The following is a 17,305-nucleotide window of genomic DNA, read 5'->3' on the forward strand; positions in this document are numbered from 1 at the left end:
ATTTCAAGTAAGGAAATCAACATTTCCAAAAACCAAAATATTAAGACTTTTTTTATTAAACTATTGCGGTTTAAAGTCACCTCAAAATCAATATGAGAAATATTACCTATTAGAAAAAAGTCTTCAATTTATTTTAAGGGATGTTAAAACCACCCTTGAAACGATTCAGAGAATTTTTCTGTCACGTTATATTTCCCACATTAATTTGTATGATTTGGTGATTTTGTTTCTTAAGAAATGTTGATGTCCTTGCTTGAATCTTCGAAGAATTTTCAAACAACATTTAAAATAAGTTTAACGACTTTTTCTGCTCGAAAATATTTTTGACATTTATTTGAAAGTGATTTTCAACTCCAAGAGTTTAATTAACAAATGTTCTGGGGTGTTGGATTTTTATCAAATATTGATTTTCTTGCTTGAACCCTTAAGGGATGATAAAACAACCCTTAAAATAAATTCAAACACTTTTCATGGTAGAGGAAGATCCTATAGTATTATTTTTTTGGAAACATCGATTTTTTTACTTGAAAGTTTAAGGGATTTTAAAAAACTCTAAAATAAGTTTGGCAATTTTTAACTTATTGGGATTAGAAATTAAATTCAATCAATGAAATCGACATTTCCAAAATACAGGACCCCAAGGAGGAGATATCCAATTAATCTATGAGGGTACAACAAATTTTCAAAATAAGTTCATAAAGCATCCCCTACTGAAAAAAAGTGTTTGAATTAATTTGAAGGGTTGTTTTGTCATCCCTTAAATATTCAAGCAAGGAAATTGACAATTGCTAACCATCCAAAACTACGGTAAATTTTCGATTAAACTACATATTAGGATGAGAAACCGATTTAATATAAATGCTTACTTAAATATTATGTGAAAATTCATCCGGATATTACAGAATTTCTAAACTGAAAAAGGTAAATTTTCAACAAAAAATGGAATAGCTCAAATTTAATTTTTAAAAATATTTGTTAAATATTTGAAAAAATGAATTTTTATAGAATAGTTGATCTTTTTACTAAACTATTGAACTTTCAAAACAAAATAACGAATTTTCTATAGAAAACAGATGAATTAGCTACTCAAAAATATGAAATTTTGATAATAAGAAGTTCATTTTATACTAAAACAAATTTCCAACAAAATGAATTAAAATTTTAACTAAACTAGATTAATTTTCAACAAAAAAAAAAACAAATTTTTAACAGAATGCTTCAATTTTGAAATAAAGTCGGATTTTCAACTAAAAAAAAACATTTTCGACGAAAAATAAAATTTGTAAGTTTGTAATTACCAAAAAAAAATTTCAAGTGAAAAAAAGGAATAGTTGATACATTTTGAAACAAAAAGATAAACTTTTTTAAAAAAATATTAATTTTCAAACAAAAAGAATTATTTTGTACTGAAAAACACGAATTTTTAACTAAATTCAAGAATTCTCAACCAAAAAGTTCATTTTCAACAAAATGCAAGAACTCCTAACTCAAAAGTTGAATTTTTACTTAAAAAAAAATTTTCGACCAAAAGTGAAATAGCTGAATTTTCAATTACCAAAGTAATTTTTCAAACAAAAAAAAGGAATTTTCAACAAAGCAGTTCAGTTTTCAAAAAAGAGATGAATTTTTAACTAAAATTTTGAATCGTCTAGCAAAAAATGCATTTTTAGGAAAGTGTTCAACTTTAAAACCAAGATATTAAATTTCAAACCAAAAAGATAAATTTTTTAACAAAGAGGTTAATTTTTTGAGGAAAAGCACGAATTTTTAACAAAATTCGAGAATTCTCAACCAAAAGTTGAATTTTCAACTAAAAAAAGATGAATTTCTCAAACAAAAAGATTAAATTAGCAAAAAAAAAATGAATTTTCAATAAAATTGATGAATTCTGAACCAAAAAGTTAAACTTTCAACTGAAGAAGAAGAATTTTTAAACAAAAATATTAATTTACTAAACAAAAGACACATTTTTAACAAAACTAAAGAATTCTGAACCAAAAGTTGAGATTTCAACTAAAAAAGAAGAATTTTTTATAAAATTCGAGAATTCTCAATCAAAAAGTTGAAGCTTAAAGTAAAAAAGGCGAATTTTTAAAGAAAAAGAATAATTTACCACAAAAAAGACAAATTTTTGATAAAATTCAAGAATTCTTAACCAAAAAGTTCAATTTTCAACAAAATAGAAGAACTCTTAACCCAAAAGTTGAATTTTTAACTAAACTAGATTAATTTTCAACAACAAAAAAACGAATTTTCAGTAAGTAATTTTTCAACCGAAAAAAGGAAGTTTCAACAAAGCAGTTCAGCTTCAAAAAAAGAGATGAATTTTTAACTGAAAGTTTGAATCTTCAAACAAGAAATGCATTTTAAAGAAAGTATTTCAACTTTAAAACCTAGTTTTTATATTTTTAATCAAAAATATGAATTTGTGAACCATAAGATTAATTTTTCTACCGAAAAAAACATTTTAACCAAATTTTTACCAAATTTAAAAATTCTCAACCAAAAAGTTAGATTTTCAACTGAAAAAGATTATGTTTTTAAAGAACAAAAAATTATTTGTACCAAAAAATATGAATTTTCAATAAAATTCTAGAATCTGGACCAAAACATTGAATTTTTAAACAAAAAGATTAATTTACTACAGAAAAATATGATTTTTTTGTTAAAAGTAAAGAATTCTCATCCGAAATTTTGAATTTTCAAACAAAAAGATTAATTTTCTACCAAAAATATTCATCATCTAGAAAGTGATTTTTGATCCTAGTAGATAATTGAAAAAATCAATTGTAGTTTTGCTTGTTAGGAAATATCGACTTCCTTACTTGAATCCTTAAGGAATGTTTTAAAAAACCCTCAAATAAACTCAAATTTTTTTTTTAATTCTGAAGTAATAGTATATTCGAACACTTCTTCTAATAAGGGACGTTTGCTGCATTCATTTTAAAGTAATTTTGGATTCCTTCATTCCTCGAAAAATCTTCTTTAGTTTAATATTTAAAGGATGGTAAAACAACCCTTAAAGTAAATTCAAAGTTTTTCCTGGCGGAGAATGCTTCTTGTTCTTATTTTAAAGAAATTTATTTCCCTGTGGCATAAATAAACAATCTCCTATGGCTTTAGTTTTTTGGAAACATATTTTTTTATTTAAATCTTAAATGGATATTAAAACAAACCTCAAAGTATATTCAAACACTTTGACTGACAGGGGACCTTTGCTCTATTTATTTTGAAACTATTTTTAATTCCAATCGTTCGTTCCAAAAATCTCATGTGGTTTTGATTATTAGGAAATGTCGACTTTCATGCTTGAATATTTAAGAGATTGTAAAATAAATGTGAAAATAAATTCATATTCCCTCCTACAAAATGATAGTTACATTTTTTAAACTGTGGTTTTGTTTCTAGGAGATGCTAGTTTCCAAAATTGAATGTTAAAGGGATGTTAAAACAATCCCCAAACATCTATTTTTTGTTGGGTCTGATCACAAATATTGGATGCATCTTGTAAAGTCTAATTAAATCATTTTTAACTGAAAGTATGGCTATTTTTTGTTTAAAAATTGTCCATTTTTCTGATCATTTTCTTTCCAATAACTGGCCTCTACCTTCTAAATTATTTTTAAAAATTATGACTACATATTTTAACTTAAATAAATTTTCTCTACATTTGGTACAGTGTTCTTTATGATAATATTTATACGCTCATGTATTCTCTGCTTTAATTATAAAGTAGACCACGAGATAAATTATTATTAAACAAGCTTCGTATGCCGCTTCTATTTAAAAAGTAATAAATCGTCTATCGCTGCCAATAGCAACATAAACCACCATCTGCGTCAATAAAAGCGCAACTCGCGACTAGCGTTAATATTCATGTTTTTCGTGATTGTCTTTAATAAAATCATAACTTAAGTTTTACGTTTTTGGGTTTTATGTGCACGTAATAAAACAAAATGATGCACAAATGAACTCAAAAAAGTCAAAATTATTTGGTGTTTTATGTTTTCAATGGCAGTTATGACGCTTTATGTTGTAAATTTGTGTTGTAAATTTTACAAACATTTTTTGACAATCTACAAGTTACTATGTATTTCTTCTTATAAATATTGTACTGTCAAGTTTAGAATTACTTCCAGTAGGTCTATGGTATGTCCAAAATTGATATGTTCATATTAAAAAAATTTTCTTTGTATATATAAATATTGTAAGGAGTTCAATATACTGCATAATATTGTCATGTTGACATATAGGTAGAAAGAAAAATCGTTCTTAGAAGTAAAATAGGGGCAGACCAAATAGCAATAATTGTAAGTAAATAATGTTCATCTAAATAAATCTATGTAAGTATTCGATTTCAAAAAAGTTTATACTTTTTAATAACCACCATCTTAAAAATTATGATGCATTAAAATACGTTTGTAAATTATTACAAAACTCACATTTTGAGTAGAAAGTAATTTAATTTGATTTTGAAGAGGCGATGATATTATTATTATAACCGTGACTAATATGGTGATTTTTGTGTTAAAAGAATTAATTGTTATTAATTTCCAACTTTTTTCAATTACACTCTTAGTTCATTTCTGCATGTATTAGCGAGTTTGGTATTCTTTGATGTACTTTGTACTCAGTGTGATGTAAATAATTTGTGCTTTCTATGTAATTAAGTCATCATAATCATGTGATTGAATTTTTTTTCATTAGCAATTTAATGTTTTGAAAGGAAGAGGGACAATAAAAAAAGTTTTTGGGCCAAGAGAGTTGCACTTTTTTCTTTTTATATTTGTATTCTAGAATTTTTAAGCAATTTCTATTTTTTAATTTGAAACTAGATAAACTTAAAGAAATTTGTCTTATATTTAAAAAAACTGTTTTTGTTTTATTTTATGTAAGCAAAAAGTTTAGAAAAAAGGTTTAATTTAAGATACGGATGGAATAATACCACGTGAGCTATTGAAAAAGTGATATTAATGTGCCATAGATGAGAAAAATTCGCAAAGCAAGAATTCATACAATTAATAAATATTTTTTCATTAAAAATTGTATTGTTATAAACAATAGCAGGAGACTTTTTCATGATTTTAAATATCTATTAAGGTGATTTTGTCTTTTTTTTTTTAATTCAAGTAGTATACAAAAGTCAAATAGTATCATAAATTATCTTTCTAATTGTTGTCAACAAATTTCATAAACAAATTCGGAGTTCAAAATGGCGTATCCGTACAAGCCGACGAAAGAAGGTATTTTTGTATAGTTTTGAACCAAAGTGATCCAAACATGAAAAAATCTTCTTAATGGCTATAAAGCAAGTGCGGACATTAGAAATGCAACATTTTGAACAAATTCAAAACAATCGAAATTTTGGCAAAATCCAAGAGAGCGGCCAGTAAAATTTTAAAAAATGTTTCATGATTCCATTTTTGAACGGAAGTTTTACAAGCTTAGCATGAAAAGCAAATTCATTTTCAGAAACTGTGCAGTAGTATGTGTCAATCGAAATTTTGAAAAAATCCAAAATGGAAGTTGGTTCGATTTAAAGAAAGAAACCAGATTAATCTCACCATTTTTTAATGGAGGTCTCTCAAACTTCTCAAGTAAAACAAATTTTTTTGAAATCTGCCCAGTAGTCGATAACAGCCGGAATTCTCGAAAAATTAAATAAATAATTCAAAATTCCAGAAAATGTTGCCCAAATATCCTCAATAATTGTGAAGCTTTATCATAAAATATCAAATATTTGTTAAATTGACAGTTTTAGTTTAAACCACCATTTTGGATTTTTTCAAAATTTTGACTGTTACACACTACTGAACACTAAATTTAAATATTAACCAATTTGACTCAAATTGGTAGCACATATTTTTTTGCCATTGGAACAAAATTCGCCCCTGGGAACAGATCAATTTTGCGTTTCTAAAAAGGAGGGATACCCTATTCTTTTGTTGAATCCTGTAAATATTATAAAAAAGTACAATTCAAAAACGCATTTCAATTTAATATTAGAAGCTTTTCGGCAAAATCACTATATCATCATGCACAGTAGTTATATAATTTTTATAAACCACTGCATGATCTATTTAAACACTAGGGTGGTCAGAAAAAAAAACGTTTTAGAAATCGCATTAGTTATATCAGGTTGCGCCATGCGTCCAAATCCAGAAGAATTGATTCACGCGGCCCTGCTTCTTAACATTTGAATGCCCTCGATTTAGACTCAAGGTCAAGGTAAGCCATGCCGAAAACCGTACTTAATTCCAAGTTTCAGTGTAGTACATTGGGACCACCATGTAATACGCGCAAACAAAATAGGTTTTTACCAAATATTATCTGGAGTATTAAAGTTTGCTTAAATTTCATTTTTTCACATATTTAGGCGTTTATAAATCCTTTTTAATTTTTCGACATTTTAGGATACTATTCTGCAAAGTATGCCCACCAAAAATTAAAGATATCTCAAGGCTCAAAACTTAAATAAAATTGGATCAAATTTATTGTGTTACAAGGGTTGGTCCCCCACGCATCTTTAATTTCTGTGTGTTCATTTTAATGCCAAGGAAGCCCTTAAATGTATCATAAAATCTAAAAAGAATATAGAAGACTCTAGACACTTCGAAAAATTGAAAAAAAATATATTCAAAAAACTTGGTATTGTTTGCGATTTCTAAAACCATTTTTTGCGACCCGCCCTATTTAACATATGTTAAAATGAAACCCGAAGAATGACTAAAATTTTTACAATACTTCTGATGTTTATCAACAGCCGAGCAGGGTGGCCGCAGATCAGGAGAAACCTGAAAATCGAGAAAAAGTCAGGAATTTTGAAAAAGTAAATTGCGAAAGTCAAGAAATTTCTGCAAGAAATACTTTAACTAACAATCGAGAATAATCAGGGCGTTCAGAAAATCAATTCGATTACATTTTGTTAATTAATTAAACCATGGTTTAACCACTCTAGAATTGAAATTGATACTTAATTCTGAATTTTCACGAATTTTTTTAATATTCTAGTGTATTTAAAAAAATTACAAGAAATTTTTAATATAGATTTAATGCCATGGCATTTCTAATGATTTTAAAAAATTTTAATAGTTTCTAAGGATTTTAATCATTTTAAGGGCCTTCAGACATTATAGTAACTTTTAGGATATCTACAAATATTCCTAGGAATTTTCAATCGATTTATATGTAATTCAGAGGGATTTCAATATATTTTTTAAACTGACAAGATCTTTTCAAGAGTTTTAAAAAATTTCAAGTGCTTTCCAAGGATTTTAATTATTTTTAAGGGATTTAGGAAACTTAAAAGGTTTTAGGATATCTTAAAATATTCCTAGCATTTGATATATTTTATGGTATTTTAAAATATTGCAAGGCATTTTAAATTCTAAGGCATTCTAAGGAATTTTTAATGAATTTGAGAAATTTATTTTTAAATTATAAAAAATTAATATTATAAATTATAAAGTAATTAGAAAATTTCAGGGAACTTCGGACGATTGCAAATAATTTAAAACATCCTGGGAAATATTGAATGATCCTCAGAAATTGTTGGTCCATTTTAATCATTTGAAGGAATATCAAAGAATTACAAATATTTGTGGGTATTTTAAATAATTCCTAGGCATCTTGAAGAGAGTTACAAAACTTCAAGGGATTTCAAAAGATTAAAAAGGATTTAAAACATGTAGGGTTTTCGAAATATTTCCAAGAATTTTCAAGAATTTAAAAATCTTTCAAAGAATTTCAAAAGATTTCAAAGTTTTTAAAATATTTCAGGTAGTTTTAAAAGATTCAAAGTAATTTTTTATTAATTTAAATAATCTTAAAAGATTTCAAAGGCTTTTAATTTTTTCAGGGTTTTAGGTTTCGTTGCGAATTTACCCAAAAGTCTGTTTATTTTATTCTGAATTCTTTTTAATTCTTTTGAATTCTTCGAAATTCTCTTGATTTTTTTTTATTTGCTTAAATTTTTTAAATTCACACTCAATTTTACTGAATTCAATAGATTTTTAATTTTTTTGGTTTTCGTTTAATTTATCATAAAGTGTTTTAGTTCACGCTCAATTCTTAAGCGTTCCATCAAATTTTTTTAAATTCCTTTTTTTAAACTCATTTTAAACTCACTGAATTCAGTGGATTTTTTCGTAATTCTAAAATTTATTTAATTCTCTTAAATTTTGTTTAATTTACTTTGAATTTTAAGGAACTTCATGGAATTTTTCTCATTTCCCTTGAATTATTTTGAATTGACACTAATTTCACTGAAATCAATTGAATTTCTTGAAGTTTTTATATTTTTGCCAATTCATTCGAATTCTTTTGAACGTAACTTCAATTCTTTTGAAGCCTAATGAATAGCATTCTTGTGAATTTCTTTTAAATTCAAAAAACATTAATTACTTTATCAATGAAAATCAGTCACTTTTTCAGGCTAGACATTTTTTCACACAGGTAACTTTTTTATTTATTTTCATGTAAATTAGACTGCATCAGTCCTAAGAATTACAAATTAAAAGTTCAAAAATATAAATTAATTTTGTTTTCGATTCATATAGGATTCCACATTTATAATGTTATAAGATTAGAATTTTGTCCTTTAAATATTTATGATCATGGGTTTCATTATGTATTTTAAATTTTGTATTCACATTCCCTTTCTCCTTCGTATATCATTTTTCTGAAATTCGCTTGACTTCAGAATTTTTATCTTTTGAACTTTATTGACTGATAGGTGAAATGTTGCGAGTTCAAACCTCGCCTACGCATTTTTATTTAATTTAAAACAATTCTTAATTATAGCCTATTGATTTACTTTCCTTTGGAAATAAATTAACATTTTAAAAATATTAAATAATTTTGTTAAACAAAAAACTCCCTTTTTGTATTTTTAGAATCTTTTTCTTACTCCACATGTTTTCAATGCCACATTCCTATTATTGTTTAATACTGTCAGAACTTAAGACTATACAAAAATAATTCATTTAAATGAGTATGCTTCTGGTCACGTGACCCACTCGTCACATGGCCTTTAAATCTAAAAAAAATTATTTAAAACAGAACTCCTAAAAAATCCAGGAGGCGAGAGTTGAACTCGCAAACTTCCGATTATCAGCTAAGAACGTTACCGTTCATACCGTTGGGGTTCATCAAATATGACCTGAAAAACCCCACTTTTGGCCATCCACATGTTAGTATCCTTCACGAAAGGGGAAACTGAATATGAACGCGAGTTTGAATCTACATAATTGATCCTCAAGGAAAATGAAAACTTATTCAGGGAAAAATCAGAGAATTTAAAAAATAAAGTTTTGCGGCCACCCTGTTCTGTTTCGAGACAAATAATCGAAGTTGGTAAGCCTGAATTCTGATTGCAGTCCGATCCTGCTCATCACGAGGTACCAAATGGATTCTTACCAAGATGGGACCTTTTTTCCAAGATGTGCAACAGCAGCAGACTCAGCTTGGACAGATACCTTTTTCCTGACAACCATAATTGTCTTCTTCATCATTCCTTTTGTGATCCTTCTTGTCCTCTATACAGTAATCGCTCGACATCTGATGGCAAATCCGGCAATAAGTCGTGGTCCGGCTAATAATTTGCTCAAGCATCGAAAACAAGTGGTCATGATGCTGGGAACGGTGGTTCTCTGCTTTTTCATCTGCCTTCTTCCCTTCAGAGCATTGACCTTCTGGATCATAGTCAACCCTCCACAAGCGATTGTTCAAACCATTATTGCCCTCGGTTATGAGGGTTACTACTGTGTTATCTATTTCTGTCGGATGATGCTCTACCTCAACTCGGCAATCAATCCAATCCTCTATAACCTTATGTCCACCAAATTTAGGGATGGGTTTCTCAGGCTCTGTGGACTTTCTAAGACGAAGGTAAAAAGAAAAAAGGAGAGCTCTGGTCGCACTAATACTGGTAGTACTACTGGTACCACTGGTAGCAGCAACCAGTCGGATTACTGGAGGAGGCACAGCAGTCATAAAAATTGTAGCGTTAAGGTCCCCGACGTTCAACCCGATAAGCAAATGAAACTGCCGCTCTTGTCGGCCGTTACCGGAAGTATTATTGGCAAAAAACAGGAGAGTTATGTATGAGACTTGCAGGAGCCTGTTACCGGTTTTGTTCCGACTCGGGAGGGAAGTTTGCGTCGAGCAAATAACATTGAATAGCTCGAAGCCTCAGCAGGCTTGTAGGGTTTTAAATTTATTTTGATCTAGGGAAACCAGTACGAGGATGGAAAAAGTTTTTTCATTTTTATATTGATAATTGATCAATAACTGAAGAAAGATAGCAATTTCAATACGTAAATTTTATTAGACATTCCCTAGCGGATCGCGTACGCTAGAGCGCCACCTTAAGGGGGTACGTATACATAGAAAGCAAAAAAAACCTTTTAGGGAAATTTTTTTTGAAGATCGATTTAATTTATTGCAGGCCTATATTACATAATTCGAATAATATATGTTTCAAGTAGTTACAGTAATATTTTTATGTAGAAATATTAAAAAACAAGAGAGTTGCAGGCTCATATCAAAAAAGAAAAAATTACAAAGAGGTTAGTTAAAATACGGTATTCCTGTGTACTTATTGCGCAATTTTTGTCAAAATTTAAATTTCTAACCAAATGGAGGATGTTTGACACATTTTTTTTCGATAAAAAAATGTCTTATTTTTCAATTTTAAAAAATGTACTAAATTAAAATATCGCAACGATAAGTACGCCACATTTATGTCACAAATAACTGGTGAAGATTTGGTAACGATCGGTGAGTCGTTATAAAGTTAGAGCATTCACCGTCTCGAAACCACGTTTTCAAAAAAAAACTCCAGCTTGTTTTTTAATATTTTTACATAAAAAACATTCTGTCACTACTTGAAACAAATGATATTCTAATCGTATAATTTGTTTTTACAATAAATAAAATCCATCTTCAACAAAAATTCACAAACAAAGCGTTTCTTTTTTGCTTTCTATGTTTACCTACCCCCTTAAAGTGAACATGTCGAAATCGTTCCGTTCACTGGGTCCGCGAGGGTGTACTTTCATCCTTTACACATTCATTCACAATTTCAGATATAAATCAACAATCTTTTAATTTTTTCAATAAATTTATATTTATGTATTTGTTTTTATTCATTAATCAAAAAATTAAATATTAAAAGCTTGTTTGCGCCTAGCGTATGGAAACCCGACGTGCAATTTGTACGTCGAATTGCCGCACACAGATTTTATTTTTTTCATTTTTTTACATATGAATAAATACAAATACATAAATGCAAATGCGTAAAAGGATAAAAGAAGTTTTGAGTTTTATGTGAAATTTTAAAGGAATGTGAAGAAGGATGAAAATGAGCCCTAGCGTAGTCTGTGAACGGAAGGGTTTTTCCATTTAGATATTTAACCTCTAAAAAGTTCATTCGGTTTTAAATTTCGGACTAAACACCTTTTGTATAAAAAACAGAGAAATTAAAAATCTTCTTGATGAAAAATAGATGAATAAATTCTTTTAAATAATAATAATAATCTGGGTACTATATAAAATTCAATTAAAAACGCTCTAAATATCTAATATTTCCAGTAAAAATATTGCAATTTTAACCAAAAAGATGCATGTTGAAATAAAATAGTTTAGTTTTCCAACAGAAGAAATGAAATTTGTTTCAGTGGAATGGCTTTTTTGATCTACTAGTCTTTAAAAAAATAGTTATAGTTTCTTTAATGTTAAAAAAAATCCTCTTCACTGGGTCTCGAACCCATGTTCATAGAGTGCCGGTCTGTTACTCTAACCCACTAACTTACGGAGGAGACCGGCAATCTGTAGACATGTATTCGAATCCCAGTGGAGCTAGAGAGGAATTTTTTCACAGCTAAAGACATGAGTTTTCAACTGAAAAATATTATTATTTTTTAACCCAAAATCGAATAATTCAATTCAATTCAAAGAAAACAATTGCATTTTTAAAAATAAAATAAGAAATTTTGACATTTTCAAACTGACATAGTGTAATTTTCTGTCAAAAGATCATTTTTAAGAAAAGAAAAAAACGAATTTTCAACCAAAGTGATGTATCTTGAATCAAAACTATTAATTTAAAACAAATCAGTGGATCTTTTAATCAAGTAGTTAAAACTTGAACCAAGAAATATATACTTTAAACGAAAAATGTAATAGTTGATGTGTAAACCAACAAAAAATAACAAGTTTTTAACAAAATAGTTGAACTTGTTACGAAAAGAGATCAATTTTCATCTAAAATTATAAAACTTCTTCCAAAACAATTAAATCTGAACGAAGTAATCAAAATTTCAAGAAATTAGTTAAATTTTCAAACAAGCAATTGAATTTCTAACTTAAAAAGATACATTTTGAGGAAAAAGTCCAGAAATTATATTTCCAAAAAAAAGTCAACAGAATAGCTCAATTTTTAGCAAAATTGAGACATTTTTAACTAAAATGATAAATCTTTGAAATCAAATTTGATTTTTTAACGAACTAGTTAAAAAATGCAGTCAAGTCGTTACATTTTCAACTAAAAAAGATAATTTATGAACCAAAAAATTAATTTTAACTAAAAAGTATAATAGTTGATATTTCTACTAAAAAATTTAATTTGTAATAAAGAACAGTTGAATTCATAACAAAATAAGAATTTTTAACCAAAAAACTTGAATTTTCTACAAAGAAATTGAATTTTTAACCACTAGTAGAATTTTGAAAAAAAATAGTTCAATTATCCAACCAAAAAGACGAAATTTCTACCAAAAATTGTAACTTTTTAACAACATTGTTGAATTTTCATAAAAATAATTAAATTCTAACTACGGTTTCATTTTTGAGCAAAAAAGATAGGTATATCTAGGAAATGAATTTTTAGCAAAAGAGTTGAATTTTCAAACAAGAGACGTTTTGCAGTTAAAAAGAAAATTTTTTAAATTTTTCAATTTTGATCAAGAAAGTTCATTTTCAATCAAATACTTGATTTTGCAACCAAAGAAGACGAACTGTCAACAAAATATTGGAATGTTGAAAAAAACATTTGAATTTCAACAAAACGTTTAAATTTTCAACCAAAAAGGATAAGTTTTAAACAAAATTGTTGCATTTTCATCAGATTAATTTAATTTTTAACTAAATAATAATATTTTTAGACAATAAGTGCCTGATAGTAGACTAATTGAACCAAAAATAATTAGTTGAAAAAAAAATATTTCGATTTTCTGGTTGGGCGGTATTAAATGACTATTAAAACGCCAAAAAAAGTAGAAAAGAGGTAAATAGGACAAAGAATGCAAAGCCTGTGATAAATAAATAAAATTGTTGATAATTTATAAACCAAAGAATAATAGTTTGAATAAGCGTTAAAGTCCATTTTCAATAATTTTGAAATATTAGGCTATAAAAGTGAAAATTTTGCTTAGAAAATAAAGTTAGTTTTCCACTGCACTTCTTGTTTCGGACTAAACGCTTTTAATAAAGACTGCACGAAGTATTTTTGTCGAATTATGCAACACATTAACCATGAACTAAAATTAGTTCAAATGAAAAAAAAAGAAATTTAAAAAACGATGAAAAGTTGAACGGAATAAACTTTTTTATATTTTAAAAGTTCTAAACGGTTAAACGTAAACATTATATAATTGTTTAAACTCATACTGGTTTCCCCTACTAGGCAGTTTTTTTCATAACCGATTTTAACTAATTGTCCTGACGCAAATTCAAAATTTTTATTTTATAGTTTTTGTTCTATATATTAATTAAATTATACGCGATTTCCAGTAATTCTAACGAAAAAATAATTATCTAGCCCCAATAGGCCATGGGTTACAACGTCATAAGTTTTACAATTTTTTACCCATTTGTCAGAAAAAATTATTCGTGTTTATTTTTTTTCAAAATCACTCTTTTCAGAATAAAACCACGACAATGACGCCACAGAAAAAATTGTAAAGCATGAAATTTGGTGTCAATTGTCCAACAATCAACCTTCTAGATCCTATAGGTCACGAGTTAAGACCTCTTTGACCTCTTCCATTCGGAAAAATCTGTCTGTGTCTGTACTAAAATATGTACTTGCGACTTGTATATACAAATCTGTAATTATTTACAGATACACATTTTCTAAATTTTTCGTTAATAATAAATAAATTTTGCAAACAAATTGTTTGAATAATACTCTTCATATTAAAAATTGTGTGCACATTTTATGAAACTTACATACAGAAGGTCTGTTTTTGACAACGAATGGATAAAAAATTATAAATTAATCATTTGAAAATTGCTTAGACGTCATTAATAACAATTATTAATTTAAATAATAATTGTTTTATTGCAAAAAATAAAAAAATGGTTATCTCAATCATATTATTAATAATAGAATTAATTATAGTAACTCAAATTAATTAAGAACGGAGAAGAAGACAGAAATGAAGGACTTTAGAAATCGGTCTAAGTATATTAATTCCTTTATTGTTAACATTTAACACTAATTGTTTTACCAGTGATGAATAGTTTATTAATTTTTAGCATTCTAATCATAAAATAATCAAACGTTTTCAAATTGACCTCTTCAATAAATTTTCATAAATAATGAATGAACAATATAACATTTAAATATCATAACTTGTGACCTATAGAAGCTAGACATTTTTTTTATTTACACCAAATTTCTTACTCTGCAACTCTTTTGTAGCGTCAATAACGTTCATCCTTCATCCAGAAATGAAATATTCAAAAAACTAAAGATGAGTAATTTCCCTGAAAAATAAGTAAACAATTGCCAAATTTTGGAGGTCGTAACTCAAACCCCATTAGGGCTAAATGATTGTTTATTTTTTACAATTACTGGAAATGACTTGTACTTTAATGAATGTACAGAAAATTTTTTTGTACAATCAGAAAGTTCGAAATTATAGATGCTAACGTCGTAATTTGAATTTGCAATAATTCAAAAAAAATCCGGTTATTTTTTGGTTCATAACTTGGAGCCTAATGAAGATAGGAAATTCTTTTTCTAATTTTCTGAGGGTCAATTTACGCAAACACGATTTTTGGAATTTTTTAAAAATATCTTTTAGACGCGCATCGTAGAAATTTCTAAAAAATTGCAATTTGCATCAAGACCGCTACAACGATAAAAAAGACATGTATTTCACAGTTTGATCAAAAAATTAAAAAAAAAAACATTCATTATTTAAGGATTTTCTGCGAAATCTAAAAAATGTTTGATTTTTTTTTTCAAAATGCATTATTTTCCGATCAAGCACAGGTATTTGGGATTTTGTTTTTTGATTCGATGTGTGAATCCTTGCTCATTCAGTTGGCCACCAAAAAATTCAAAATTTTGGAAAAAATGACGAAATGTCTTCTTTTGTCTGAAATTTTTGAAAGTGAACTTTCCCAAAAACACCACTTTAGTCCATTCATTTTTTTTTAGAAAGAGATGGTCATATATTCCATGTCTTCTGAATTTTGTTCTTGGTCAACCACAGCTTCACATTAAACAATTAAAAAAAATTCTAATTTTTTTCAGAAACAGCGAAAGGTACAAAAAAATGTTTAGATAAAATTCTACAAATCTCGAAGGGCTTTAAAAAATAGCTCTTTGTTCTTTTGTACTATCTTACATTGTTTTCGAGAAAAAAATTATATTAAAAAAATCCCGGTTTAAATTGTTGAGCCCTTATGAAACTGTAAGGAGCCTTCTTTATATTATTAAACTTTTTTTTTAATTAAAAAAAAAACAAAAAAAGGTTGGGATACCCTGTAAATCTTCTTCTTATGTTTTTAAAATACGATGAAAAAAATTAAGAAGATTGTCTGGAAGCCCAGTCTTTTATTGTTGACCATATTTGTTTAAATATTTAAATGTAGTATTATATACAATATTATGAATAATTATTTATTTTATTTACTTATTTTATATATAATATATTAATTATTTATAGATTTACGAATTAATATATCAGTTTATTGGCAGCTTAACCATTTTTGAGGTCGACAAACAAATTTTATTTGATACAATTTTTTCCGTGAAAAGAATGCAAGATATCATTAAGGAGCAAGACTTTTTTTAGAATCTTTCTAAATGTGTAAACTTAAAAAAATACACATTTTTTTACCTTTCGCTGTTTCCGAGAAGCATAGAAAATTCCATTATAAAAAAAAGAACTTTTTCATTGTGAAGCAGATGTTTACTAAGATCGAAACTCAGAACATCTCTATTACATATTACATATTACATATTACAGGTTGCACATTACATATTATTTATTTATAGAAAAAATATAAATTTGGGGGTTTTAAGAAACTTCATCTTCAAGAATTAAAAAAGAAGCCGAACAATAAAAGAAAATTTCGAATATCTACAGTTTTTTGGAAAATATTGAATTTTGAATCAAATTTCTGTCAATTTTTAGGATTCGCAAATAATCCTAGAATAATTGTAACAAATCAAAAAAAATTGATTCAACTGTGAAATAAAAAGCAACTGTGTGAAATTTGGTCACAAAAAAAATCTGAGGAATTCTGCCAAAACTACGCGAAAAAAGAAATCAATCAGGATTTTTAGATTCCCTGCAAAATTATAAGGGGTATTAAAAAATAGCTTAAATGAAAATTCAGAATCTCTATATAATACATTTCTTGTTGTATTTTTTTTTTTTCATTTAAGCAAACCTGATCGAGAAAAATTTAACAAAATGGATGAAAAAAGTCAACAAAAATTTTTTAATATTTTTAAAAATTAGTGTCTCAGAACATGTTTTGCCCCGGTTTTCCAGGAAAGTTTGGCAGAATTTCTAAGAAACATTGCTTTTAATCAGGACCAAATTTGGATTATTTTTTATTTTTAGATTTAGAACCCTACATTCAAAATATAAATGGAATAAAAATAGTGACTAGTCGTTAAATAGAAATTGCGCTCAAATATTTCTGACCCTTTAGTCAATAGAAAAGCGCCATACAGTGCTAAATTTTTTAAATCAAAAACAATTTCTTTTAATAGAAAATTTATTTAAGAAGCGTATTATTTATCTTGAATCGGATTACAATCGATAAGAGTCTACTCTTTACGTTCGTGATGTATATAATAATGATTGGCAAAAACGAAATTATATCAAAAAGTATACGTATAATAACTGTAATTTTTAGCAAGAAAGATAAAATTAAAAAATAGAGCTTTAATTTTGAACCCTTTTATACTTAATTAGATAATTTATCAATAGAATTTATAAAAAATTATTTATCAAAAGTAGAAACGATCCTGAAGTAATGTGCATAAAAGGGTTGAAAT

The 17,305-nt window shown here is 27.1% G+C and overlaps 1 protein-coding gene across 1 annotated transcript in view; it reads left to right on the forward strand.

Moving 5' to 3' along the window:
• The window catches only part of LOC117171263 (growth hormone secretagogue receptor type 1), a 222,307-nt gene extending 212,200 nt beyond the window's left edge, over positions 1-10,107 (forward strand). Inside the window, exon 6 of the mRNA XM_033358395.1 lies at positions 9,378-10,107. Within this exon, the coding sequence (XP_033214286.1) occupies positions 9,378-10,107 (730 nt within the window). The remainder of the gene's footprint in view (positions 1-9,377) is intronic.
• The last annotated feature ends 7,198 nt before the right edge of the window (positions 10,108-17,305 follow it).

Source organism: Belonocnema kinseyi, chromosome 4 (assembly GCF_010883055.1).
Source record: "Belonocnema kinseyi isolate 2016_QV_RU_SX_M_011 chromosome 4, B_treatae_v1, whole genome shotgun sequence".
NCBI classification, from domain to species: domain Eukaryota; kingdom Metazoa; phylum Arthropoda; class Insecta; order Hymenoptera; family Cynipidae; genus Belonocnema; species Belonocnema kinseyi.